The following is a 27,403-nucleotide window of genomic DNA, read 5'->3' as shown; positions in this document are numbered from 1 at the left end:
CCGCTCCCTCCTCTCTCGGGGTCGCTCCTCTCCCCGGCCCCGCCCCCGCCGGGTCCCGCCCCCGCCCCCGCCCTCGTCCTTCTCCCTGTGCTCTCCGCGTCGCGCGCTCCCTGGCTTCCAGGGGGCTGCCCGGGCGGGGCGGCGCAGCGCGGCGGCGCGGGGAAGGGGGAGGAGAGGCGCCCGCCAGCCGAGCACTTCCAGCGAGCGAGCGAGCGAGCGAGCGGGCCGCGCTGCGCGGGGGAGGAGGGCTCGCCCCCCGCCCGACCCTAGCGGAGCCTTTTGTTCCCAGCCAGAAGTTTGCATGCCGGGACTGTGACAGCTGCGGGCGGGGAGGACGGCGGGGCCGCGGGGCCAGCGGCGTGGTGGAGAATAGAGGCGGCTGCTTGTCATGCAGCCCACGGCGTGGCGGCTGCGGGCCGGGGACTGGCGGCGGCGGGGGAGGCGGCGCCCACAGCACTCGGGACTCAGCTGCCGGAGGGACAAACTAACTTCCTGAGCGCGGGACCTGAGGCTGGCGCGGCCGGGAGCCACCTGCAGCCTGCGGTGAGGCGACCCTGGCCCTCGGGGCGCGCGGCATGGCGCGGGGAAGCGGGCCGTGCTGAGCGAGCCCCTCCGACAGACCCGCGGCCGCTGCTGCCGCCGGCCCGCCCGCCTGCCTTTTCGAAGGCCTGGCACGGGGCTCCGCTCGCCTTGTTTTGCAGCTACAGCGCAGGGTTGGCCTGGGAGCCACAACAATGCCATGATGTTTTGGAGACAGGAAGCCCCAAGCTGGCCCCGAATGAAGGACTTCCTGTGTTTAAAGTTGCAGGAATATCCGCCGACCAGCCCAGTTCAAATGCAAACACCCCAGCTAGGGAGGACGAATGGCTAATTCAGACCAGCTGGACTCTCCAGGGCTGGAACTGAGGATAAAATGAAAGGAATTCTTAGGAGCTTGGGCCATACTTGAAGACTAGAGAGGCTGTGCCATTGTTATTAAAGGATACAATCGGCATAAATTTGCTGCTCCCAACTCTGCTTCGGTGAGAAATGAGTGGAACTAGATATCGAAAAAGACTCGTCAATATCAGATGATTTTTGTTGACTATTTGAAAGAGCAGTGCTCTTAAAAAAAATTAAACCATAAGCCATACAAGGAATTATTTTAAATTATATCGTCTGTCAACCATGAGGCTGCTAGCCTGTGAGGAAAAAGCTGTTTGTCTTAGAGCTTCTCCCAGAATGGTTTCAAAACGGAACTTCCAGGCCTTTCTGGAGGGCAGATGCAATTGGTGGTTTGGGGTATGAACAGCTAAAAGGATTTATAACTTATGTAGAATGCATTTGGGGGGAACCTGTGAAAAATACTTTTGAAAGATTGATGGTTCATCTTGATTGAAAAAGGATGGGTAAGCCGCTCAGCAGACCAGACTGTTTAAGGCGGAACCCCACCTGCCTGGGGAAAGGAGAGGAGGAGGATGGCTACATAGAAGACTGCTATGTTCCACAGCGGTCTATATATGATACGATGAGGATAAATGAGCAAATTGACCAGGGGTCAAAGCTTAACCAGACTTCAAAAAGCACCATGGAAAAGATGGAAGGAAGTACCATATCCAGCAATGGTACATTAGGAGCAGCATCTAATGTTTTTGAATCTAGAGCACCAGAAGGTAAGAAGCTGGATGAGAGGATAATATTTGATGCACTAAAGCTAAGCAGTGATGTGCAGAAGTCAGCACCTGTGCCACCCAGAAGGCGGCCAAATGCAGAACGCAAAGACAATGTTAACAGGAGATCGTGGAAGTCCTTCATGCCACCCAACTTCCCAGAATTTGCAGAGAGGATAGAAGCTTCTCTCAGTGAGGTTTCAGAAGCTGGTGCTTCAAATCCTTCCTTGCAAGAGAAGAAGGAGTCCAGTTCTGCATTAACAGAAAGTTCTGGTCATTTGGACCACAGGGAACCTCAGTCAGAGTCAGTAACTCTGGAACATGTGTCTAAATCCATAGGTATTCCAGAGGTGCAAGATTTAAAAAACTTAAGTGGAGACTGCCAGGACTTTAGATTTCAGCAGCACAGTGCAGACCCTTCTCATGAATTCCAGCCTGTAGAATCAGAAGCTGTAGCAACAAGTGGTAACACAGATTTGCAGGAATCCAGATTCTCAAGTGCAACCTGGCCGAGGGCCACAAAAAGTTTAGCTAAGGGAGGCTTCAGTGAGAAGCAGCACCCCCTTGGGGACACAGCCTGCACTGTGGAAATGCCACCTCTCTCCCCTTGCCTGAGTGAAGAGCTGTTAGATCCAGAATTGCATGTTCTCATAACCCCCAGCCTGAGAGAGAAAACAGAGTCTGAGCTAAAGTTTGAGGAGGATGAGCGATGGATTATGATGGAGGCTGAGGGAGAGTGGGAGGAAGGGAAACTGTCAGACAGGGAAAAGACTTTTCTGATGGCAGATGAGAAGAACAGCCTGGCAGATATTTTTGAAGAAAGAGAACAAGCAAACACAGCAGTGGTGGAGGATGGATCCGATTGCTTAGCTGCTGTCTTGAGGACTTTTGGCCACCTATCTCTTGGTCAGATTTGTTGCCCTGATGACCCACAGCCGGCCAAGGACCAGTTGACTACTGTTCCCAAGGATATACCCCTGGATTGCGATTGTGTTCTTACAGGTGAGATTATTCTCGGTGAGGTGGCAAACAGAACTGCTCAGGGGTTAGAGGGACTTGTTTCAGATTCAGCATGTACTGTGGGTACTATTGATGCAGAACAGCTCTCTGACACAGACTCAGTGCAGATGTTTCTTGAACTTGAAAAGGAGTGTTTATGTGAAGAAGGAGTAACTCCTCTAGTTGAACTACAGAATCAAATCTCTTCTGAAGGGCTGGCTGCATCCCAGGATGCAGAAAATTTACTTGTAATTAGTAATTTTTCAGGGGCTGCCTTAGAAAAGGAACAGCATTTAGGCCTTTTACATGTAAGGGCAAAAGATTATGATACTAGATTGGATTGTGGATATTTTAATACCCTGGATTCTTCTCAGGTGCCTAATGCTGTGGAACTTATTGCCCACGTTGATATCATGAGAGACACTTCCACTGTTAGCAAGGAGGAATGTGAAAAAGTGCCTTTTAGCCCCAGGACTGCAGAATTTAAGTCCAGACAGCCAGCTGATCTGGATTCACTGGAAAAGCTGGACCCAGGAGGACTGCTGAACTCTGATCACAGGGTTTCTCATGAAGAAAAATTATCAGGCTTCATTGCTTCTGAGCTGGCCAAAGACAATGGCAATTTGTCCCAGGGAGACTGCAGTCAAACTGAGGGGAATGGTGAGGAGTGCATTGAGAGGGTCACCTTCAGTTTTGCTTTTAATCATGAACTAACAGATGTTACCTCAGGACCTGAAGTAGAGGTGTTATATGAATCAAATTTACTAACAGATGAAATTCATTTGGAAAGTGGGAATGTAACTGTTAATCAAGAAAATAACAGTCTGACATCAGTGGGAAATGTGGTCACTTGTGAATTGTCCGTGGAGAAAGTTTGTGATGAGGATGGTGAGGCAAAAGAGCTGGATTATCAAGCCACGCTTTTGGAGGATCAAGCTCCAGCACATTTCCACAGAAACTTCCCAGAGCAGGTCTTCCAGGATCTCCAGAGGAAGTCCCCAGAGTTAGAGATTCTGAGTCTGCACCTGCTGGTTGAAGAACTGAGACTTAATCCAGATGGAGTGGAAACTGTAAATGATACAAAGCCTGAGCTGAATGTGGCATCATCAGAGGGAGGGGAGATGGAAAGGAGAGATTCACATTCATTCCTAAATATTTTTCCAGAGAAACAAGTTACCAAGGCTGGTAATACTGAACCAGTTTTAGAGGAATGGATACCCATCCTCCAGAGACCTTCCCGGACTGCTGCAGTACCCACTGTCAAAGATGCCCTAGATGCTGCACTGCCCAGCCCAGAGGAGGATACCTCAATTGCTGCAGTGCCTGCCCCAGAGGGAACTGCTGTAGTTGCTGCTATAGTGCCCTTTCCACATGAGGACATCCTAGTTGCTTCAATAGTCTCCTTAGAGGAAGAGGATGTCACAGCTGCTGCAGTATCAGCCCCAGAGAGGGCTACTGTCCCAGCTGTTACAGTATCTGTCCCTGAAGGGACTGCTGCAGTTGCTGCAGTGTCCTCCCCAGAGGAGACTGCTCCAGCTGTTGCAGCAGCCATCACACAGGAGGGTATGTCAGCTGTCGCAGGGTTCTCCCCAGAGTGGGCTGCTTTAGGTATTACAGTACCCATCACAGAGGAGGATGGTACACCAGAAGGGCCTGTCACCCCAGCTACCACAGTGCATGCTCCAGAGGAGCCTGATACTGCAGCTGTCAGAGTGTCCGCCCCAGAGGAGCCCGCCTCCCCAGCTGCTGCAGTGCCCACCCCAGAGGAGCCCACCTCCCCAGCTGCTGCAGTGCCCACCCCAGAGGAGCCCACCTCCCCAGCTGCTGCAGTGCCCACCCCAGAGGAGCCCACCTCCCCAGCTGCTGCAGTGCCCACCCCAGAGGAGCCCACCTCCCCAGCTGCTGCAGTGCCCACCCCAGAGGAGCCCACTTCCCCAGCTGCTGCAGTGCCCACCCCAGAGGAGCCCGCCTCCCCAGCTGCTGCAGTGCCCACCCCAGAGGAGCCCGCCTCCCCAGCTGCTGCAGTGCCCACCCCAGAGGAGCCCGCCTCCCCAGCTGCTGCAGTGCCCACCCCAGAGGAGCCCGCCTCCCCAGCTGCTGCAGTGCCCACCCCAGAGGAGCCCACCTCCCCAGCTGCTGCAGTGCCCACCCCAGAGGAATCTGCCTCCGCAGCTGTTGCAGTGCCCACCCCAGCAGAATCTGCCTCCTTTGCAGCTGTGGTGGCCACCCTGGAGGAACCCACTTCCCCGGCAGCTTCAGTGCCCACCCCTGCAGCTATGGTGGCCACCCTAGAGGAATTCACTTCCCCGGCAGCTTCAGTGCCCACCTCTGAGGAGCCTGCCTCCCCAGCAGCTGCAGTGCCCACCCCAGAGGAGCCCACCTCCCCAGCTGCTGCAGTGCCCACCCCAGAGGAATCTGCCTCCCCATCTGCTGCAGTTCCCACCCCAGAGGAATCTGCCTCCACAGCTGCTGCAGTGCCCACCCCAGCAGAATCTGCCTCCTTTGCAGCTGTGGTGGCCACCCTGGAGGAACCCACTTCCCCGGCAGCTTCAGTGCCCACCCCTGCAGCTATGGTGGCCACCCTAGAGGAATTCACTTCCCCGGCAGCTTCAGTGCCCACCTCTGAGGAGCCTGCCTCCCCAGCAGCTGCAGTGTCCAACCCAGAGGAGCCCACCTCCCCAGCAGCAGCAGTGCCCACCCTAGAGGAACCCACCTCCTCAGCAGCTGCAGTGCTCACCCCAGAGGAACTCACTTCCCCAGCAGCTTCAGTGCCCACCCCCAAGGAGCCTGCCTCCCCAGCAGCTGCAGTGTCCAACCTAGAGGAGCCCGCCTCCCCAGCAGCAGCAGTGCCCACCCCAGAGGTGCCTGCCATCCCAGCTGCTGCAGTGCCTCCTATGGAGGAAGTTTCCCCCATTGGTGTGCCCTTCCTGGGAGTTTCTGCCCACACTGACTCAGTGCCTATTTCAGAAGAAGGAACACCTGTTCTAGAGGAGGCTTTCTCCACTGGAATGTGGATCAAGGAGGACCTTGATTCCCTAGTATTTGGCATAAAAGAGTTGACCAGCACAGTGCTACATGGGAAAGTGCCTCTGGCTGCAACCGCTGGATTAAATTCAGATGAGGTAATTGTTGTCCATTTTGATTCTGGGAAGGGTCTAAAGAGTAAAGTGAGATTTGCAGGGCTGACCTGGTTGTGATGAGAAATGGCACAGATCGTTCTTTTGTTCTTTTTGGGTCTCCCGGGCTTATAGTTTGTAGTCTTTCTGTTGAGTTTTTGGGGAAAATATACTTTAATTTTGTCTGGTGAAAAACTTCATAATTTCATGCTTCGTTTTTTATTCAGATAAGCCAATCCCACGGAAAACAGGGATATAAACAGTTGTTGATTTACATTTTTAAAAAGATTATTAGCAGGAAAGGGTCATTCTGTTTTTGAATTATACAGTGAGCATGTTCTTGCCTAAACCAAGAGACAGTTTATTCATTGGTGGTGTCAACATTTAGGTAGAGGCCAGAGTGTGAGCTTTGGAATGAGACCTGGGGTGCTTTCTAACCACTCTGGGAAAATTAGTTAGCTATTCTTGAGTTTCCTGTTGATCTTCATTTGTTAAGGCATAACTCTGTGAGGATAAAATGAGATACGTTTAAGGTACCAAGCGTATAAGATTACCAATCACTGGCCATATCCTCCCCATTCTTTTCAAATAGGTATGTTGGTTGGTTGAAAGAATTTACCAAAGTAGATTGGAGAGAAGCAATAAAGCTAAATGATTAAGAACTTTTAAATGCAAATATGTGTTTCTGAAAACCAGAGCTAGGCATAATGTTTATGAAAAATAGAGATATTTTAGTCATCTTTGTCAAACTGCCTTTGTGTCCTTAAGCAAGTCATTTTCCTTTCCAGGACCTCGTTTCTTCATTATAAAACAAGAAAATTGGGCTAAATGTCCTCTTGGGTCTCTCTTGGCTCTAAGATTCTTTTTATTTTTATTTTTAGATGGAGTCTGGCTCTGTCACTCAGGCTGGAGTGCTAGAGTGCAGTGGTGCGATCTCGGCTCACTGCAAGCTCCACCTCCCGGGTTCATGCCATTCTCCTGCCTCAGCCTCCCGAATAGCTGGGACTACAGGCACCCGCCACCACGCCCGGCAATTTTTTGTATATATATATATATTTTTTTTTTTTTAAGTAGAGACGGGTTTCACTGTGTTAGCCAGGATGGTCTCAATCTCCTGACCTCATGATCTGCCCGCCTCGGCCTCCCAGAGTGCTGGGATTACAGGCATGAGCCACCGCGCCCAGCCCGCTCTAAGATTCTTAATGTTAGAGAACCGAATGTGTTAGGAAACAGTTGGAAACGATGTTCCACATCCTTGAGCACTCCTGGTCCAAGGAATTTGAGATCAGCAGCTTTCCACAGTTAATTACCCAGGTTTGATTTGGTCAGTGGTAAAGAGTGCAGGAGTTAGAGGTTTAATCTGAACACAAGAGATGACTGAGTGAGAAGATTGTTTTGATTTTACTGCGCCCCTAGGACTCAAAATAGTGCCTTCTTCACAGCAGGCATTTGCTGTTGACTGACTGACTGAATGCATGAATATCAATTTCCTAGAGTATGGATGGATGCTACAAGAAAGATGGGTTTTCTCATTCACCTCATTGCAGAGCCTTTCAGGGCAGCCTTAAGTCAGCAAGAGCACCAGCTAAACATGCAGGTCCTGACAACAAAATCATTTTGATTGCATGCCATAAGCTCTTTGATTAAGAGGATTGATTAAGATAATCTGGCCTTGCTGAGTGGTGGTGGTTTTACCTTGAGCTTTACCAGTTATTTTGTCAGGTAGCATTCCATTAAATTAGGATGCATCGTCTTTGAGACTGATGGATTTTTGATTCATTTTTCCGAGTTTTATTGAATTTGGAATGACACTGAGATCCCAATAGCCTGTACAAAGTGAAGACAGTAGGTCAACAACAGAGCCATTCTTGATAATACAGAATATTTCACACCAGGCACAGTGGCTCACACCTCTAATCCCAACATTTGGGAAGCCAAGGGAAGAGGATTGCTTGAGGCCAGGAGTTCGAGAACAGCCTAGGCAACATAGTAAGACCCCTATCTCTGAGAAAATAAAAAGAAAAAAAAACCAGAATATCTCCAGTATAAAGCTTATATAGCAGTAATCATGAAATATAAGGATTAAATTTATAGTGAGGCAATCAAATCTGCATAAAGGGGAAAAAGTCATAGAAATCCTGTATCAGTCTCTGGAATCCTTGTTTCCTTATCTGCAAAATGAGTAGATGGCTACATAATCTCTAACTATCCTTCCAGCTACAGGAGGTAATCCTTTTATGAAATATTGCCTGATGTAAATGACAGGAGAAGGAAATGGTAGCCCAGCTGCAAAGTTGTCCATCTTTGAAGTGTGGTTACTTTGTGGAATATCTGGAAGTGAGCAAATGCCTATATCTGTGTACAGGAAAGGATAGATCTGAGCCTCAGCAAGGACTGTTAACCAACAAGAATGTAGAGAGGCCATTTTGAAAATATTGAAACAAAACAAATCATTATAGAGTTAACATGAGTATACAGGTTTGCTAAATTGGTGAAATATTATTTTAAAAGGTTTTTCCAAGATGAGAGATGAATTTTTTATTTCTTCCATTCCCTTAGGATTCCAAGAGGCAACTGAACCTGCCATTTTTATATATAAATACTTAGAACTCAACAAGTGATTTAGCATGAACTGAGGTCCTCTATGTCTGTATGTATATGTGCAAGTGCAGACATGGATACATGGTTAAAATAGATATAAACTTTGTAATTGCAATAACAACAGAGTTTGGTAGAACTAAAATGCCAAAAACTCGTTTGCTTTTTCTGTAATGGGATCTGAGGCCTACTGAGACCAATCTCTGGTTATGTAAATTCCCTGCTTATTTATAGACCTCTTCAGTCTTAATCCCAGTCACTGGTTCAAAGGAAGAAAAAAACCTTTTGTATAAAATAAGGGTTCTATAAGATTACAATTTGCCCAGGAAGTCTTTTTAAGCAAAAATTGGAGAGCACCACAATTCCAGTTCAGTGTTTGAACGCTCTGCTGATCGGCAGAATCTTCATTGGTTTTTTGCATTCCCTAACACCGTTTGTGTACAAGGATTCATTCATTCATGGAACAAAAAAATTTTTTTTTTTTTTTAGACAGAGTCTCACTCTGTTGCCCAGACTGGAGTACAGTGGCACAATCTTGGCTCACTTCAACCTCTGCCTCCCGGGTTCAAGCAATTCTCCTGCCCCAGCCTCCGAAGTAGTTGGGATTACAGGAATGTGCCACCACACCCAGTTAATTTTTTTTTTATTTTATTTTTTTTTTATTTTTAGTAGAGACAGGGTTTCACCGTGTTGGCCAGGCTGGTCTCGAACTCCTGACCTCAGGTGATCCGCCTGCCTCGGCGTCACAAAGTGCTGGGATTACAGGCATGAGCCACCACACCCGGCCTGAGTAAATATTATGAGTACCTACTCTGTGCCAGGTACTAGGCTCCTGCAGTAAATAGAATTGACATGGTCCTTGGCCTTGTGGAACTTATACTGAGTGGAGGAGGCAGATATTAAGAAAACCACACATAAATAAATATAAAATAAATACATAGTTAGAAATTTTGGCAAATTCTTTGAATAAAATGATGTCAATGGATTTGAAGACAATAGGGTGGATTGAAGATATATTTTGGAGGTAAAATCAACAAGATCTGATTGTGGCTTCTGTGTTGGGGCTGAGGGAGTTATCAAGGGTGACTTTTAGGTTCTGGTTTGTACAGTGGAGTGGATAGTATAAATTATTGATTTAAGGAAGAGGTAAGGGAAAGTGGGAGATACTGTTTCATTTTTGAACTGTTAGGCTTGGGATGCCTGTGGTTCATTTTTTTGCATGGAGATATTAAAAAAGCAGTTGGATATGTAGCTTTGAAACTCAGAGAGACAAATTGAGAGTCATAAGCATTTATTGTGGTTAGTATTTAAACCCACAGAAATTGATGGAATTGCCTAGGAAGAATATAGAAAGAGAAGAGAGTCCAGGACTGACGTCGTTCCCTCACTCCCACCCCCAAAGATCATTTAGAGATCTAGAAGAGGAGAAAGAAAACAAAGGACAACAGAAAAGAATCAGTCAGGATAAAACTGGAAAAATGCAATAACAAGGCTGGATGTCGTGGCTCATGCCTGTAATCCTAGCACTTTGGAAGGCTCAGGCAGGCAGATCACTTGAGGTCAGGAGTTCAAGACCAGCCTGGCCAACATGGTGAAACCCTGTCTCTACCAAAAAATACAAAATTAGCTGGGTGTGGTGGTGCATGCCTGTAGTCCCAGCTACTTGAGAGGCTGAGGTGGGAGAATCAGTTGAACCTGGGAGGCAGAGGTTGCAGTGAGCTGAGATTATGTCACTGCACTCCAGCCTGGGCAACAGTGTGAGACCCTGTCTCAAAAAAAAAAAAAAAATGCAGTAACAAAGATAATAGTATTTTAAGGAGTTCTTTGGGAAATTTTCTATTTTGTGTCCTAGTTGCATCTTACAACCTTGCAACAATTTTTACTAGTGTACTTCTTTGGAAAATGTCTGCCAGTACTGCTTAGTTAATAACATGACACAGTCCTATTTCACTAACAGTGTGTGAAATACTAAGGAGTAGGAATTTTAGTGTATCTAAAAGCACTGGTTTTGCAAAACAGCTTTATTTGGGAGTTGACAGAAGGAAGCAGGTGTTTTCAAATGTACATTCTTTAACGTTCTGTTCACTTTTATTCAAAATAGATAATATTTAGAGGTGCTTTCATATATGTTTTAACTTATGAGAAATGATACAAATACCCATTGTCCCTGTCAATCCATAGAGTGAAGGTGAGAAATGAAGGAATAGCTAATGCTTCTATAGGAAATGTTTGTAAACAAAGTAAATCCAAAAGTTTAAAGTTGCAGTAGCTCTTATTATAGATTGAACATCCAAAATGCAAAATGCTCCCAAGTCTGAAACTTTCTGAATGCTGGCATGATGCTCAAAAGAAATGCTCATTGAAGCATTTCAGATTTCAGATTTTCAGATTTGGGATGCTCAACCAGTAAGTATTTAATGTAGATATTCCAAAATTTTAATAAATCTGAAATCAGAAACACTTCTGATCCCAAGCATTTTGGATAAGGGATATTCAGCTTGTATATGAAAGAGATTATTGAACTATTTAAATATAATTTTATTTTTCTTTCTTTCTTTTTTTGAGATGGAGTTTCTCTCTTGTTGCCCAGGCTGGAGTGCAGTGGCATGATCTCGGCTCACTGAAACCTCCACCTCCCGGGTTCAAGCAATTCTTGTGCATCAGCCTCCCAAGTAGCTGGGACTACAGGCGTGCGCCACCATGCCTGTAGTGTGTGTGTGTGTGTGTGTGTGTGTGTGTGTGTATTTTTAGTAGAGACGAGGTTTCGCCTGATGCCCAGGCTGGTCTCGAACTCCTGAGCTCTGGCAATCTGTCTGCCTTGGCCTCCCAAAGTGCCAGGATTACAGGCGTGAGCCACTTGCCTAGCCTATTTTACTTTTGTGTATCATTTAAAGTGCTGTCTAGTAGGACTTGCTGCCAAGATGGATTTGTTCTCTATCAGTAGTCCAGTAGAGTAACCATTGGCCATATGTGGCTTTGACTATGTGAAACGTGGCTAGTGGGTCTGAGGAACTGGATTTTAAATTTAATTTGAATGTCAATAGCTATATGTAGCTGCTGGCTGTCATGTTGGAAAGCACAGAAAGAATTTAAATGTCAGTTGTAGAGTGAGATAGGATTTGGTTATTGAGTAAAAGAGGGCCCTGTAATGTGGACTTGACATCTTCCCTCCATACCTTGGCTTTCTGCCTTCTTTGCCTTTTCATTCCTTCACCTTCACCACCACCATTTTATTGTACCAAAAGCAGCTTTAAACTTGGGATGTTTTTCCTGCCTCTATCTGATTTTTCTTCAGCAGAAACATCTTTAATGCTACAAAATGGAATTATAGCAGTTGTTTTTTCTGGGAACCATGTTGTTGGAGAAATAGTCATTTTAACTGAACTGCTTTGTAATGTTGCCTAAGAAAATATGGTATAATCAAATTATAGTAAAAAATGAAGTGCACTCATAATTACTTTTATAACCTTCCTTTTTCAGTGTTCCCTGGGGCTTTCCCTCCCTGGTAATCTTAGCCAGCCATAGACCATTCTTTCTAGAATCAGTTTCCTAATCCTAGTGTGGTCTGTAGTCTCATATTGACCAAAATTGGTCTTACTCAAACTTATCATTTTCTTTTATATTTATTTTTGTCCTCTTCCATTTTCTGTCATCCTCTGGCCTTAATTGACTCACCTGGCTCACGGAAGAAAAAGGAAGGGAAATAAATCCAGGCTAGTGAAATATAGCTGGTTCTATCCCTCTGATAACGGAGAGAAACCCAATTTTTTTTTTTTTTGAGATGGAGTCTTGCTCTGTTGCCCAGGCTGGAGTGCAGTGGCTCAGTCTCGGCTCACTGCAAGCTCTACCTCCCGGGTTCACTCCATTCTCCTGCCTCAGCCTCCCGAGTAGCTGGGACTACAGGTGCCCACCACCATGCCCGTCTAATTTTTTGTATTTTTAGTAGAGACAGGTTTCACCATGTTAGTCAGGATGGTCTCCATCTCCTGACCTCGTGATTTGCCCGCCTCGGCCTCCCAAAGTGCTGGGATTACAGGCGCGAGCCACCGTTCCCGGCCACTTCATACTCTTAATGTGGCAGAAGTACCATTCTCTTCTGACCCTTTTTTCCTTTTAGACATGTCTAAATCATAATGGAGCTTAACTGTAGTAGAGCAAAGTATACACGTTGCTTGTTACACCTATTCACATTGTTTTAAAATTCTGTTGCACCATGGTAAACGTGGATAATACAGTATCATTTTTGAGCAGTTTTTTAAATGTAAATCTGTATCTTATTCAGAGTGTGTGTCTGAAGTTATTAAGGACATTTCCCAACGTTACTGGCCCATTTCCCTTTGTAATCAGAGGAATTCTGTTTCAAGATTATTGTTGTGTGTGATCTGTGGCTCTTGATCAGAATAAAGTTAAATGGCCACAGGAGGATTAAGCTATGAGGTTGGCACTTTTCACACTGTTAATATGTTTTGACTAATTGAGTTGTTAGTCCTAGTCAGAGAAGAGCATTTCTTATTAGTGGTCAGTTAAGGCTATTCCCCAAGGGATATTTCATCTTAAATACTAGTCATTTGGTATTATTCTATTCTTCTCTTTTAGGATTCATATACATTGCGCTTACTTGTACAGCATTTCGAGGTTGATGCTTTTCTATTCTCCATGGCTTTTTGCATTAAAAATTAAGCAACAGGCCAGGCGCGGTGGCTCACGCCTGTAATCCCAGCACTTTGGGAGGCCGAGGAGGGCAGATCACGAGGTCAGGAGATCGAGACCATCCTGGCTAACACGGTGAAACCCTGTCTCCACTAAAAATGCAAAAAAATTAACTGGGCATGGTGGCGGGTGCCTGTAGTCCCAGCTGCTCGGAAGACTGAGGCAGGAGAATGGCATGAACCCGAGAGGCGGAGCTTGCAGTGAGCCAAGATCACGCCACTGCACTCCAGCCTGGGCGACAGAGTGAGACTCTGTCTCCAAAAAAAACAAAAAAAAATTAAGCAACAGATTTTAAAAAAAAGAACAAAGGAAAGAGTCATTGGGTTAAAGACCTAAGTAGTGTCATAACTCTCTGTAATTACATGTCCATAGGAGAATGTATTGAAATACAAAACCACACGTTTTCTTGATGCTTCACGTGCAAATGCTTGTTCTTTCTTTTTATTCCTGGTCGTCTTTCATTAAGTCATAAATGCCCCAAGAATAACCAGTCTCTGTGTGGTATAGAAAGTCTAATAGCCTTTGTATTAAATCTTCTTTGGCTTGTAATTATCTAGATGTTTCAGAAAGAACAAGTGGATCCTCTTCAGATGAAATTGCAGCAGGTGAATGGACTTGGCCAGGGATTAATTCAGAGTGCAGGAAAAGACTGTGATGTGCAGGGTTTAGAACATGACATGGAAGAGATCAATGCTCGATGGAATACATTGAATAAAAAGGTGAGTGACAATGGGGTAGCAAGTGTACTGGAAACGGAAGGCATAGAAAAGAGACATCTGAATCTAAGGTTTCCCGAAACCTGAATGGAAATAAAAATTTAGCAGTTGCAATCTATAATTACTAAAAGAGGTCAGTAGTAATTTGAAAACTACTTTCTCCGTTCTCATAATGAACCTACATGTTCATGATACAGGTCGCACAAAGAATTGCACAGCTACAGGAAGCTTTGTTGCATTGTGGGAAGTTTCAAGATGCCTTGGAGCCATTGCTCAGCTGGTTGGCAGATACCGAGGAGCTCATAGCCAATCAGAAACCTCCATCTGCTGAGTATAAAGTGGTGAAAGCACAGATCCAAGAACAGAAGGTAAGTGAGATTGTTGGGACAGTGAACTGTAACAGCCGTAGGGAGTAGTAGACAACACATTTGCTTATAGTTTAAGAAGCAGTTCAGAAGTTTTAGTAGAATCCTAAACTACTTTGTGTCGTCCTGAAAAGAAAGGTGGAAATTGATTTTCATTATCTTACTTAAATCTACTGGTTTACTGTGGCATATATTAGACTGAATAATTTTACCTGTTCATGTATCCTATTTCAGTGTTCATCTACAATTTTATGTTAAGAGGTTTTTGGTGTTTTCAGGGTCAACAATATTCTAAATAGTGTTGTATATCATGTACAAAGTTTTATCTATATTTTTTGGTGGTTTAATTTCTATTTTAGTGTAGTTTTTTCTTTTTAAAAAAAATTTATCCCAAAGGAAATTTTATTTTTTTCTCAGCTTTATTGGTATGTAGTTGACAAATAAAAATTGTATATGTTTGGCCGGGCGTGGTGGCTCACGCCTGTAATCCCAGCACTTTGGGAGGCCAAGGCAGGCGGATCACGAGGTCAGGAGATCGAGACCATCCTGGCTAACACGGTGAAACCCCATCTCTACTAAAAATACAAAAAATTAGCCAGGCATGGTGGCAGGCGCCTGTAGTCCCAGCTACTCGGGAGGCTGAGGCAGAAGAATGGTGTGAACCTGGGAGGCGGAGCTTGCAGTGAGCCGAGATCGAGCCAGTGCACTCCAGCCTGGGAGACAGAGTGAGACTCTGTCTCAAAAAAAAAAAAAAAAAAAAATGTTTGTAATATACAATGTGATGGTTTGATATACATATACATTGTGAAATGTTTACCGTAGTCAAGATAATTAACATATTCATCACTTCAAATGTTAACCATTTTTTACGGCACTTTTCTCTTGGTTCAAAGGAAGTTCCCTGTTAGTCACATAATGACAGCCACTGCTCCATTTAAAAATTAAGTGTGTGAAAAGTATATGAGTGGTGAGAACTGTGCTATATCTCCTGTTTTTGCCCCAAGGATGAAAAAAACTTCTTTTACTCAATGAAGCTTAGGATTTGGCGGGTTGGTTTCTTTTGTTTTTTTTCTTTCTTCCTAGTTCAGATTTCAAAATGATCCTGTGTTACAACTTTTCATTCTCTTTATAATAGTTGCTCCAGCGGCTCCTAGATGATCGAAAGGCCACAGTAGACATGCTTCAAGCAGAAGGAGGCAGAATAGCCCAGTCAGCAGAGCTGGCCGATAGAGAGAAAATCACTGGACAGCTGGAGAGTCTTGAAAGTAGATGGACTGAACTACTCAGTAAGGCAGCAGCCAGGTAAGATCAAAGGAATTTTGAGGAGTGGGTCAGAGGTTTGTTTTGTTCTTCTTCGACTTATTATCACTATAAGTTCTTGGATGATTCATATAGATTTTTGGAAGGTGTTTAATGGCTTTTATTTGAAATGGGACAAGATTTTAGAGATGATCCTCATAACCAGAATCACACTCAGGAAATGGTCTCCAGCATCTTCATAAATTTCCGAGAGCTGGAAAACTCATTGCTCTGTGTGGTTGTTCTGCTGTAGTATAATCATAGTTCCAAATGACAGACACAGACTCCTACAGTCCAGCCGAGTTATTTTCTGAGTTTTTCAAACAGATTTCCCACTCTTATATTTATAAATAATGCTTTTGATGCTTGGAATTGAAATGTGTCATATTTCTTTTCTATTAGCTTATAGTAATATTAGATTTTTTTGCCTTTAGGAGCTAGTCTGTGGTTCTGTTAAATATCTGGGAATTCAAGAGATGCATGAACTTACCTCAATAAATGGTCAAAAAGACAGGCAACAAATCTTCCTCCTTCAAGGAAATATTCCCTTTCTCTTTTCATAGCTATAAGTTATCCTGTGACTTGAGCTTAATAAGTCACATAGATGTCTTTACTTTTATACAGTCCTCAGTTTTAAAATTAAATACCAGCTAATGAGAAATCAATAAGAGAGTTGATCATTTGTTATTGTATCCTTTACATTTCCTAGGTAGCCTATGGCAGTCTTCAAATAATTCCCTCTTCAGTCTTTTTATGTCCACCTGCCCATGACTTGCTTATTCCTTACCTGAGTTGCAAAGTATGGCTTGCCTATGTTAGTGGAAGAAACAAAATGGAAAGAATTTAACTTACTTGTATTTCCAGATTTGTACTGCTTATTTTCTTTTCTCTCTGTCCATTTCCAGTAATGGTACCATTAGCTTTCCAGTTTCCTAGGCTTAAAACCTCGACTCCATTTTTACTTTTCTTTTTTTAATTTCTCCTTTGTGCCCACATCGATCAGCATGCTAAATTCTGTCTATTTTACTTTACAGTGTCTTTCCTGTCCATCTGTTTCTCTAATTCCCACTCTCCCCTCAGTTCATGACTTACGAGCTCTCACTAGGTGTATAGAGATAGCTTCTTCACTAATCACTCTACCACTAACCCTGGGGCCTTCCCCTTCCCATCCCCCAGCTGCAGATGAACCTTTCTGAAATAAGCCTTTAATCATATCTTTTCAAGCTAAGAGATATTTAATTGACTCCCTGTTAGAATAAAACCCTTAGATTATGAGGGTGACACACTGCCTGCCGTGCTAAGAAGGTGCTTAAAATAAAATATAAACTCTTTAACACACCATTCAAAGCCCTCTATTTGACCCTAACCTACCTTTCTTAGCTTCTACTATTCTTCTCACTCCTTAATATTATAGCTGAAGTAAACTATATTCTGTTCTTTAATATCTTCTGACAATGTCCTAACCCTGTGTCTTATTTTATGGTGTTATAATACATCTTTCATGAAATGCTTTTGTCCAGCTCTCTCTCTTCTATAAAACTTACCTTTATTCCTCAAGCATGGAATAATTTTTCCTGCCTCTTCACTGCCATAACTCTTTATCTGTACCTTGTATTATGATCATTATTTTATGTACTTACCTTCCTGGTCCATAAACTCCTTAAAGTCATGGTTTGTTTATCTAATGCATATTTTTATGACTCTTTCCTTCTACTTTACTTGTTTCCATCCTCCTAGCCTAATATAGTTTCTGGGCCAATATTTTAAATAGAAACAAATAACAAGAGTAGATATTTGATGCTTCTAAATTATTTTTAGCTCTTCTCCCTAAAAATACCTTAAATCTTATTACAATAAATTCTTCAAATTTTCAGATTCCAAAATCAAATGAGTAAGAAAGACATAAAAATTAGAGGCAATTTTTAAAAAATGAAATTCAAATTTAATAATAATTTTTAATATTGTATGTTTTAGTTGCATTACTTGAAGATATATTTTGAAGGCTGGCATAAACAAACTAGGAAAGAAAGTTTTAGACTTAGATTGCCACTTAAAAAGTATGTTTTTCTTTATATTCAAATATAATTGAATTTCCAGTAATCAAAATGCCAACTTTTTTTATTTAAACCACTTCTTATTAAAATAACTTTGTCAGGGCATAACTAGCATAGGACCTGGTGTAAATTAGGTCTTCAGTAAAGGTTTGCTGAACTTAAGTGCATCATATACTCCCAGGCCTCTTCAAATGCCATATCTTAGTCTGTTTTTAGTAATTCAAAGACAACATTATGACCTTTCATTATTAATCTGCATGCTAATACAGTTCTGTGGTTGTTTTCTTGTCTGTTCCTTGTCAGGCTATCTCCAATATCCAGACTTCCTCCTCACTTTGTAATTTGCTGCTTTTATTTTATAGAGTAAAACAAACCACAGGTACTTTGGAAAGTACATCTCTTAGCACCTCTGTGGTCTTAGTGACAGTCATGTATGCCAGGAAAAGCCAAGCTTAGTTATGGATCTTATATTAAATAAGAGTTAAGATTCCAAGTGAGCTATAAAGTCTGTAGTTTTTTGTTTGGTTTTTTTTTGGGGGTGGGGGGTGCTTTTTGTGTTGGCAAATTCAGCCAGCGTGAGGTTTTTTGTTTGTTTCTCTTTTGTTTTTTTGCCTTAAATCTGGATTCAAAGTTATGTTCTGGGGCTTGAAATTACCAGAAGCCTGACTGGATTTTGGGGAGTTGGGGAGGGAGTTCTAGTTCATAGGCAATATACAGTCTTTACTCTTCAGATATCTTCACTCATAAATGAAGGTAGTAGTGACAGAGAGAATGAAAACAGACAATTTTTTGCCTCCTTTAAACCTTATTTTGGTCACATGTTCAGGTGATATATATACTACATTCTGTTTTGATTTGTGTCAAATAAGGAGAACATTAGAAGATTTGATTCTACTGTTGCTACTCACCAGGTGATTGGACAAATCTTTCTTTAAGCCTTCTGAGTGAACTTTCTCTTTTATAATAGGGGGATAATTATTCTTTTATAATGGGGGATAATTATTCTGTCCACCTTACAAGGTTATGACAGAATGAGAATAAGGTTAATGGTGTGAAATCCTTTAAAACATCGAAATGCTACATAACATGTGTTCTGTTTACTATTGGTATTTAAACTATACCTGGAAAAGACTATTCTTTTACTGAGTATAGTACTATTACCAGTTTTAATGTGACTTTTTTCCTGAGCAGCTTGTTCTATATATTTGTGTAGGCAAAAACAGCTGGAAGACATCCTGGTTCTGGCCAAACAGTTCCATGAGACAGCTGAGCCTATTTCTGACTTCTTATCTGTCACAGAGAAAAAGCTTGCTAACTCAGAACCTGTTGGCACTCAGACTGCCAAAATACAGCAGCAGATCATTCGGCACAAGGTAGGGAGTGGTTACAGTAAATGAAAACAGAAAACTGGAATTAGAAATCCTAGAAATGAGTAAACTGCCTGCAGCATTCTAGAGGATGTGTGTTTTGTGGGTTTAACTTAAAATATGGTTAGATTATTAATTGGAAAAGTCACATTCTTGAAATACAAATAGAAATTGACTGATAGGCTACCACCGGAATAAACAGCTTTTGTTCCCAATTTTTATATTATTTTTGCCTTTCAGTCGGTGAGTTTTTTAATTGTTTAATTTGTTGTATCATTTGTTATTCATCATTTTGTGTTTACTTTTCATTTATTTTGTTTCTGTTATTCATTTTTTCCATCTGGATTTCCAGGCTCTGGAAGAAGACATAGAAAACCATGCAACAGATGTGCACCAGGCAGTCAAAATTGGGCAGTCCCTCTCCTCCCTGACATCTCCTGCAGAACAGGGTGTGCTGTCAGAAAAGATAGACTCATTGCAGGCCCGATACAGTGAAATTCAAGACCGCTGTTGTCGGAAGGCAGCCCTACTTGACCAAGCTCTGTCTAATGCTAGGCTGTTTGGGGAGGATGAGGTGGAGGTGCTCAACTGGCTGGCTGAGGTTGAGGACAAGCTCAGTTCAGTGTTCGTAAAGGATTTCAAACAGGATGTCCTGCACAGACAGCATGCTGACCACCTGGTATTCATGTTTCCATTTTTATTGGTTATGTTATTCTGTTATTTTGTTATTTTGATTCATGTTTTTCTTCATTTATTTTTTTTCTTCATTACAAACACTTCAACTTTATTTTATACACAAGTGCATAGTTAGTGGACTTGATGCTGACTGCTAATCTGTTTTTGGATGAGTCCATGGAAATACTTATATTTAACAAGTTAAATCAGTAATTCTAGAAGATGGTACAGGGTATAGTCAGGGGCCATCGGAACTCCAACTCATGATTTACATTATTAGGTGATAGGTCACTAAGATTCTATTTGAGCAGTTTTATGAAAGATAATGTGCTTTAACAAAACCAGATCTGTCTGTGTAGTGCCCAGGATTTGATCATACAGTTAGAACTTTTAGGTTATTTCTGGATTTGTTCAAATTCCAGGGATTCTGTGTCATCTTAATAGAAGAGTTTGCCTTTTTCATTTCATTTTTATGAAGTCTGTTTGGGAGAGTAAAAGTAGGTAATTTTTCAAATAGTCTGATTCTTTTGCTTCGTTAACTTTAAATATGAAGAGAGTTTTTAACCAGGATTCTGATTTAAGTCAGTCTGTTCTTACTGAATTTCTTCTCTTGAACTTTCTGTTTATTCCTTATTTTGGACACAGTAGACAATTTTGCTCAATTTCACTTCTGCCTTTCTTGGGTTCAGGTTTGGTACCAATAGATTGGTAAAGCTGATGTAATTCTAAGTTTTTCTCGTCCAGCGCATAGGAAAGCTTGCCTATAGGTATCTGATTTAATTATTTTGAATAGTCAATGGGCTAACCAAGGAGAAGATGAGGGGATCAAATATCTGATGTTTAAATTAAACTAGTATTCATCTCTTTACTTTAAATTTGGTCTCTTAAAGGTCTCGCATTTTGTTTCGTTTGTAGTGCCACAGTTTCAGGATTAATGGTATTCTTTCCTTTCAGGCTTTAAATGAAGAAATTGTTAATAGAAAGAAGAATGTAGATCAAGCTATTAAAAATGGTCAGGCTCTTCTAAAACAAACCACAGGTACTTTGAAAAGTGTGTCTCTTAGCACCCCTATGGTCTCAAAGACAATTATGTATCCAAGGAAAGGAGTTCCCTGCCTTAGCCTCTTCTTTATGTGTATATGAGAAGCTTAGTATTCACTGATTGTATTCCCTACTTTGCTCCAGAAGGTTGTTTCCTGCTAAATCTTTTGAAAACTAAAAAGTTATCTCACATCTGGTTATAGATGATGATTTCTCCTCTCCTTCAGTATCTTGAATGCCAACATGCACTGAAAGGTGCTGGAAACATCTAGAAACACTTGACGCTGAATTCAGATTTTAATAATTCAGAAGTGGCTTCTTTTATCCAGTGGAAAGTTTATTTTATTTCCCATTTGCCCTTAGTATGGGATAGGTGAAATTATTACCACAGAGAGAGAGAGAGCGTCTATGAAATTAAAGCTCTGATTTGAAGAAAGGGGATCAGAGACTCCTCATTCCTAGATCTCTTAAATATGAGTAATTGTGTGCTATCTTCCATAGGTGAGGAGGTGTTACTTATCCAGGAAAAACTAGATGGTATAAAGACTCGTTACACAGACATCACAGTTACTAGCTCCAAGGCCCTCAGAACTTTAGAGCAAGCCCGGCAACTGGCCACCAAGTTCCAGTCTACTTATGAGGAACTGACCGGGTGGCTGAGGGAGGTGGAGGAGGAGCTGGCAACCAGTGGAGGACAGTCTCCCACAGGGGAACAGATACCCCAGTTTCAGCAGAGACAGAAGGTGAGCTGTTATTTTACCATAAAAAGAAAAAAAGGCTTCCTCTTTGTCAGAATCCTTAAGTTTTATCAACCTTTACCTTAAATATAAACTAAAAATATGTGCCCCCTTTCTTGTTTACTCATGGACAGTAAGATTTGACATAAAGACATATATGTTATACCTATGTTATGAAGAAGAAAGAAGTTGAATCAAGTTTACTTTGTAACATTTTAACCTCTATTTATTCTCTAAAGAATGCTTCATGGTTTTATTTGATTTCTCTGCAGGATCTAGTATAGTTCTAGATGCATAGAAATATTGTATAGGTACTTGTTAGGTTAAATACTGAGCCTTTGGTTAAAGCATTATTTATCATTTCTGTTGAAGTAAGGAGATGAAAGAAGTATTAGTTGTTTTACCCAGAGACAATGTGGCTCAAAAAGTCTTACAGACAGTTCTAAGCAAGCAACAATGAAGTCTAAAGTCAGGCTTCAGAATGATTGAAAAATCTGAGATGAGAAAAAAATAACTGAAGGAAGGAGGTCAGAGTCCTGCTGGGATGTGTGGTAGAGATAGCAATTTCCACCCAGCACAGTTGCTGATGTGCTTTATTTAGCAAGGTATGGCCTGAAAACTCTTTTCCCTCCTTAGGAATTAAAGAAGGAGGTCATGGAGCACAGGCTGGTGTTGGACACAGTGAATGAGGTGAGCCGTGCTCTCTTAGAGCTGGTGCCCTGGAGAGCCAGAGAAGGGCTGGATAAACTTGTGTCCGATGCTAACGAGCAGTACAAACTAGTCAGTGACACTATTGGACAAAGGGTGGATGAAATTGATGCTGCTATTCAGAGATCACAACAGGTAATGTTTATAATAACCTCTGCATTAATATTTTAGACAGTATTGATGTGTGAGATACAGTACCATGACCCACATAAATACAGACTCAGAAATAAGAATGGGCTCAAGCTAAATCTGGTGGAATAAATATGTTTCATTGATGGGAAATGATTGGGTAGAAGTTTGTGAGGATGGATCCAGAATTTGATCAAAATACTTGACCCCTTTGAGTAGAGAAGTACTTGGAGAAGAGTCTACATGAGGCCTTTTCTTAACTAATGCCCTGCTAAGAAGGCTGATGGTGATGGGAGTAAATAATATCTAGATTCAAAAGGTCCAAATGCACCACAATCTTAGTTTGACATAATTAACTCTCTTAGCATTAGATGGAAGAGGGGGAAGGAATCAAGAACTATAATTACTATCAAATATGCAAACCAAAATAGCAGAGCTATCTAAAATAGAACCTTCTCAGTAAACACAGGTGTCATATTTCCCTTGATCTTTTTTCCTTCCTACTTTCTGGAAAAAAATCATTTGTTCTTTTGTGTAGCTGGATACACACCTCTTAATGTGCCGTAGTACAAAAAATAAGTTAATATAACTCCTTAGGATCATAGTGATGAACGTATGCTTTTTGAACCACACAGAAATTTGCTCTGAGTCCAGGTATATCCCCAGTGTGTCTTTAGAGTTATCCCTAATCTTGGCCAGATATTTCAATATGAAATGTATTGTGCTTGGGAGAAGCGTATTTTTAAATGTAAGTGTATATTGGCCAAGTTGAAGAGGAAGAGATAAAAGACTGGAGAGGTCAGGCATAGGAGACTGGGCTCACACCTGTAGTCCCAGCACTTTGGGAGGCTAAGGCAGGAGAATCCCTTGAGGCCAAGAGTTCAAGACCAGCCTGGGCAACATAACAAGACACCATGTCTACAGAAATATTTAAAAATTAGCCGATCATGGTGGCAATTGCCTGTGTAGTCCTAGCTATTAGAGAGGCTGAGGTGAAAGGATCACTCGCGCCTAGGAGTTAGAGGCTGCAGTGAGCTATGATTGTGCTACTGCACTCCAGCCTGGGCAACAGAATCAGACCCTGTCTCTGAGGGGGCAGGGAAGGATGGAGGATTGGGGAGCCCTCATGAAACAACAGTCACGTAGAACATGTTCTTGGTTTTTGTTATTACATAACCATTTAAAAATGTGTTGCTCTTTTGGGGTCTTATGCTGCTTCAGCTAAGCGGGCACTTCCGAGTTAACTTGACTCAGCTGTCTACTGCCATATTAGGTTTATATTTAAACATCTGACTAAACCTACTACTGTTCCATGTCTGGGTAGGAAAGAGCAATGGCAGGAAGAGTGTAGTCTCATAAAAACACTGATTAGAGGCATATTTCTTTTGAAGGGGATTGATATCTGTTATTTCTAGCTGTAGAAACTGAGTTCTGTAACTTATTTTAAAGAAATTGAAATATGGTCAGTTTTAACTTGTTTGCATCTTGATTTGTGATTTTATGAAATTCTTCCCAGTTTTGACTCTACTTTGTGAGATATAAACTGTATTACTGAAAATCCAGGCCTTGCTGTGTTGAATAAATTGCAGTTATGTGGAGACTTGGCTGTATATAATTTGTTTATTTTTCTTTAATACGTCTATTAGTATGAGCAAGCTGCCGATGCAGAACTAGCTTGGGTTGCTGAAACAAAACGGAAACTGATGGCTCTGGGTCCAATTCGCCTGGAACAGGACCAGACCACAGCTCAGCTTCAGGTACAGAAGGTACGTGCCCACTGTTTCCTGAGCTAATAGAATCATCAGTAACTTAGAGTGACTAGGAGAGTTTCTGACTATCCCATGTCAAGTGGAATAATTTAGTGGCATGATGGTAAATAGAAATTAATTTTCTATGTATTTGGTTGAGATGAGGAAGAATTTTTTTTTTTTGCTTTGTGAGAAAGGAAAAATAGGCCCATTAATCCATAATTAGCAATTTCCTTGATAGAAATTTTTGTAAGCTACTGAAAAGATAAGCTAGAGAAGATGTTGGATAGGCAAAGTGTCAAACTGTATAAGAACAATTTTTGATGTGGCTTTTTCATAGATTTTGTCTTAACCTTTAGTAATAACAGGAAAAGGGTCTTTTTACTTCTTAACTACAGTTTACTTTTCAAAGGCTTTCTCCATTGACATTATTCGACACAAAGATTCAATGGATGAACTCTTCAGTCACCGTAGTGAAATCTTTGGCACATGTGGGGAGGAGCAAAAAACTGTATTACAGGTGAATTACATTTATTTATTTGCCATATTGTTCCTGTTTTTATCATGGTGAATTAGAAGCACAATTGTGAAATGATGGTTTAAGGCTTTTTCCCTCCTGGACTTTTCTTATGATTGTTATTAAAGTCCAGCTTGATGTTCTGGGGAATTCAGAATCTTAACCCTGTGTCCACAAGTGTTTAAAACAGCCGTCCTATATAATGTGAAATATGTTGCAAATCCATCTTCTTTATAACGGGAATTGCTACTTATCCTCACTCCACAGGGAGCAAGCTTTGAGTTACTTTTCAAGGTATTTATGGTAGATTTTTTTCAGAACCGTATGCAGATATTAATTCCTTCATTATATCCTTCTAAAAGGTCATACCTAGTTTTAAAAGGATTGGTCAAGATGGTTTGTAGACAAGTTTTTTCATTTCGTTTTGTTTTGTTTTGTAAAGGATATGTTGAAGCACAGTTTCCTCAGAAATATTCATAAACTGACTGAGCTACTCATCCTAAACATTTGAAGCATAAATGGCAGGTTTCTGGAGACTTTTTTTTAATCAGAAGAAAAATGACAGGCAAAACTTGATAGGCAAAGATTCCATCGTAGCCCCTTAGATGTTCAGTTTTAAACTGATCCATTATAGTGGTATATTGGCCAGGCACGGTGGCTCACGCCTGTAATCCCAGCACATTGGGAGGCCAAGGTGGGCAGATTACCTGAGGTCAGGAGTTCGAGACCAGCCTGGCCAACATGGAGAAACCCTGTCTCTACTAAAAATACAAAAATTAGCTGGATGTGGCAGTGGGAACCTGTAATCCCAGCTACTTGGGAAGCTGAGGCAGGAGAATCCCTTGAACCCAGGAGGCGGAGGTTACAGTGAGCTGAGATCGCGCCAGTGCACTCCAGCCTAGGTGACAGAGTGAGACTCTGTCTCAAAAACATTTATAATAATAATAATGCTATATCTAAGGTTGTGTATCATTACTGAAAGGTTAATTTTGCTGTGTTTTTCTTATACTATTTTACTGCCTTTTAAACTTTTATCTTTTAAAAATTATAGAAATAAAATATATGTATGATAGGAAAATTAGAAAATTTCAGATAAGTATGAAGAAGAAAATAAAAATCACTTGTAATCTTTACTGATATTTTAAAATAATTTAGTTATGTATTCTTTTAGACTTTTTAATGTATATATACCTACTTTTTTTCTTAAGAGTTTATAATAGTAATACTTATCCTTTTTTTTTTTTTTTTACTCACATAGGAAAAGACAGAGTCTCTAATACAGCAATATGAAGCCATTAGCCTACTCAATTCAGAGCGTTATGCCCGCCTAGAGCGGGCCCAGGTCTTAGTAAACCAGTTTTGGGAAACTTATGAAGAGCTCAGCCCCTGGATTGAGGAAACTCAGGCACTAATAGCACAGTTACCTGCTCCAGCCATTGATCATGAGCAGCTCAGGCAGCAACAAGAGGAAATGAGGGTAAGGAGCATGCCAAGTTTCATTTTATTGCTCTAAAATGGTCTCTATAATTTATTTAAAAACAACATTTGTTAGTGTCTATAGGTGCAAGTTCTGTGTTACGAAGTTAATTCTTAATCAGTTAGAATTCCTTTCATAATATATAATCTGAATTATTTCCTTGGTTGTTTAATATCAATTGATTAAACACTAAGATTATAGAGATGTCGAGAACCTTAGAATGACAGAGCTAAAGAAAGAACTCACTAAAAATCAATGGAATTTAAAATATTTCCGGGGGTAATAGGGTGTTGTTACACTCAAGGTATGGTTGGATGGTACTTTCTACTTAGTTAGGCACCAACTGGAGTGAAAGCCATGAGGTAATGTCAAAAAAAATTTGCTCTGTATAGTTAATGACACTTCAAAATGTTTATTTCTGGTTTATGGCTTGTGCTTATTGCTATTCCTATAAGTGGAAGTGTATAAACTGGACGTAGTCAGCAGTAAAGTCAAGGAGTGGTTGGATTGCCAAAAATGTTGCTATTCATAGCTTATCCAGCTTGGCATCTCAGTCTGGGGAGGCAGACAATTATTAAACCATGTAGAGTAAAATAGAGTACATAGAAGTACTTATGATTACAGAAGAGTGTGGAGTAGACTTGTATGACACAGGTGGTAGGGGAAGAGAAGAGAGGATGTTTCCAGGAAGGCTGCTAGGGTGATGAGACATCAGAACTGACTTTCAAAAATTAAATTGGGTAATGTCAGAACCTAAGACTTAGGTGTTTTTCTGTTCCCACACAAATGGTGAGATGCTGGGCCTTGCTGGTTTTTAACAATTTTGTTTGTTCCTCTTAAAGTTGATATTAGCTCTGACCAAAGTATCTAAATAAGTAAACTGGTATAAAAGTACTCATTATGGTTTAATTCTTTTTTTACCTAGCAATTAAGGGAATCTATTGCTGAACACAAACCTCATATTGACAAACTACTAAAGATAGGCCCACAACTAAAGGAATTAAACCCTGAGGAAGGGGAAATGGTGGAAGAAAAATACCAGAAAGCAGAAAACATGTATGCCCAAATAAAGGAGGAGGTGCGCCAGCGAGCCCTGGCTCTGGATGAAGCCGTGTCCCAGTCCACACAGGTATGTGTGTGTCTGACACTCATAACCTTGAATTGTCTACTGTTCTAAACAAGAGGTCTCTGTATCAGGTATGTCTCTGTGCTCAGGAATGTCCAGACCAGCATGTTAATACGTGATCGGTAGATAGAATAGAAAACTTAGCCTATCTCCATTTTTATTCCGAGGAACATTGGCATACTGACATTCTAAGGAGAGTGAAATGAGTCTTGGCTGGTATATATTGTCTGTTGATGGTTTCTCTGAAAACTTTATGTTGTGATGATCCTTTAGCAGATGATTTTGGATAAATTTACCTTGCAGATTCAAAAGCAGTGACTGCCTCAAAAAAGTACTTATTGAACCTGTTACTTTTTTGCTTTAGGGCAACAG

General features: G+C 41.6%; 1 protein-coding gene across 22 annotated transcripts in view; it reads left to right on the top strand.

The window, feature by feature from the left end:
• The window catches only part of LOC101146907 (microtubule-actin cross-linking factor 1, isoforms 1/2/3/4/5), a 280,531-nt gene that overhangs the window by 202,328 nt on the left and 50,800 nt on the right, over window positions 1-27,403 (top strand). For 18 of the 22 annotated variants that reach the window (XM_055392119.2, XM_055392106.2, XM_063700149.1 and 15 more), the window contains 12 exons: window positions 13,630-13,791; window positions 13,986-14,156; window positions 15,289-15,455; window positions 18,720-18,879; window positions 19,226-19,552; window positions 20,503-20,587; window positions 21,091-21,332; window positions 21,963-22,169; window positions 23,810-23,929; window positions 24,324-24,431; window positions 25,687-25,905; window positions 26,831-27,034. In XM_055392119.2, coding sequence (XP_055248094.2) covers window positions 13,630-13,791; window positions 13,986-14,156; window positions 15,289-15,455; window positions 18,720-18,879; window positions 19,226-19,552; window positions 20,503-20,587; window positions 21,091-21,332; window positions 21,963-22,169; window positions 23,810-23,929; window positions 24,324-24,431; window positions 25,687-25,905; window positions 26,831-27,034 — 2,172 coding nt within the window. Of the gene's footprint in view, window positions 1-190; window positions 5,771-13,629; window positions 13,792-13,985; window positions 14,157-15,288; window positions 15,456-18,719; window positions 18,880-19,225; window positions 19,553-20,502; window positions 20,588-21,090; window positions 21,333-21,962; window positions 22,170-23,809; window positions 23,930-24,323; window positions 24,432-25,686; window positions 25,906-26,830; window positions 27,035-27,403 lie in introns of those variants that run through there. The other 4 variants (XM_063700144.1, XM_055392120.2, XM_063700153.1 and 1 more) reach the window with 2 other exon arrangements.

This window comes from Gorilla gorilla, chromosome 1 (genome assembly GCF_029281585.2).
Source record: "Gorilla gorilla gorilla isolate KB3781 chromosome 1, NHGRI_mGorGor1-v2.1_pri, whole genome shotgun sequence".
Taxonomy (NCBI): Eukaryota; Metazoa; Chordata; class Mammalia; order Primates; family Hominidae; genus Gorilla; species Gorilla gorilla.
Note: the sequence above shows the minus strand (reverse complement) of the source record. Positions and strands in the feature narration are given on the sequence as shown.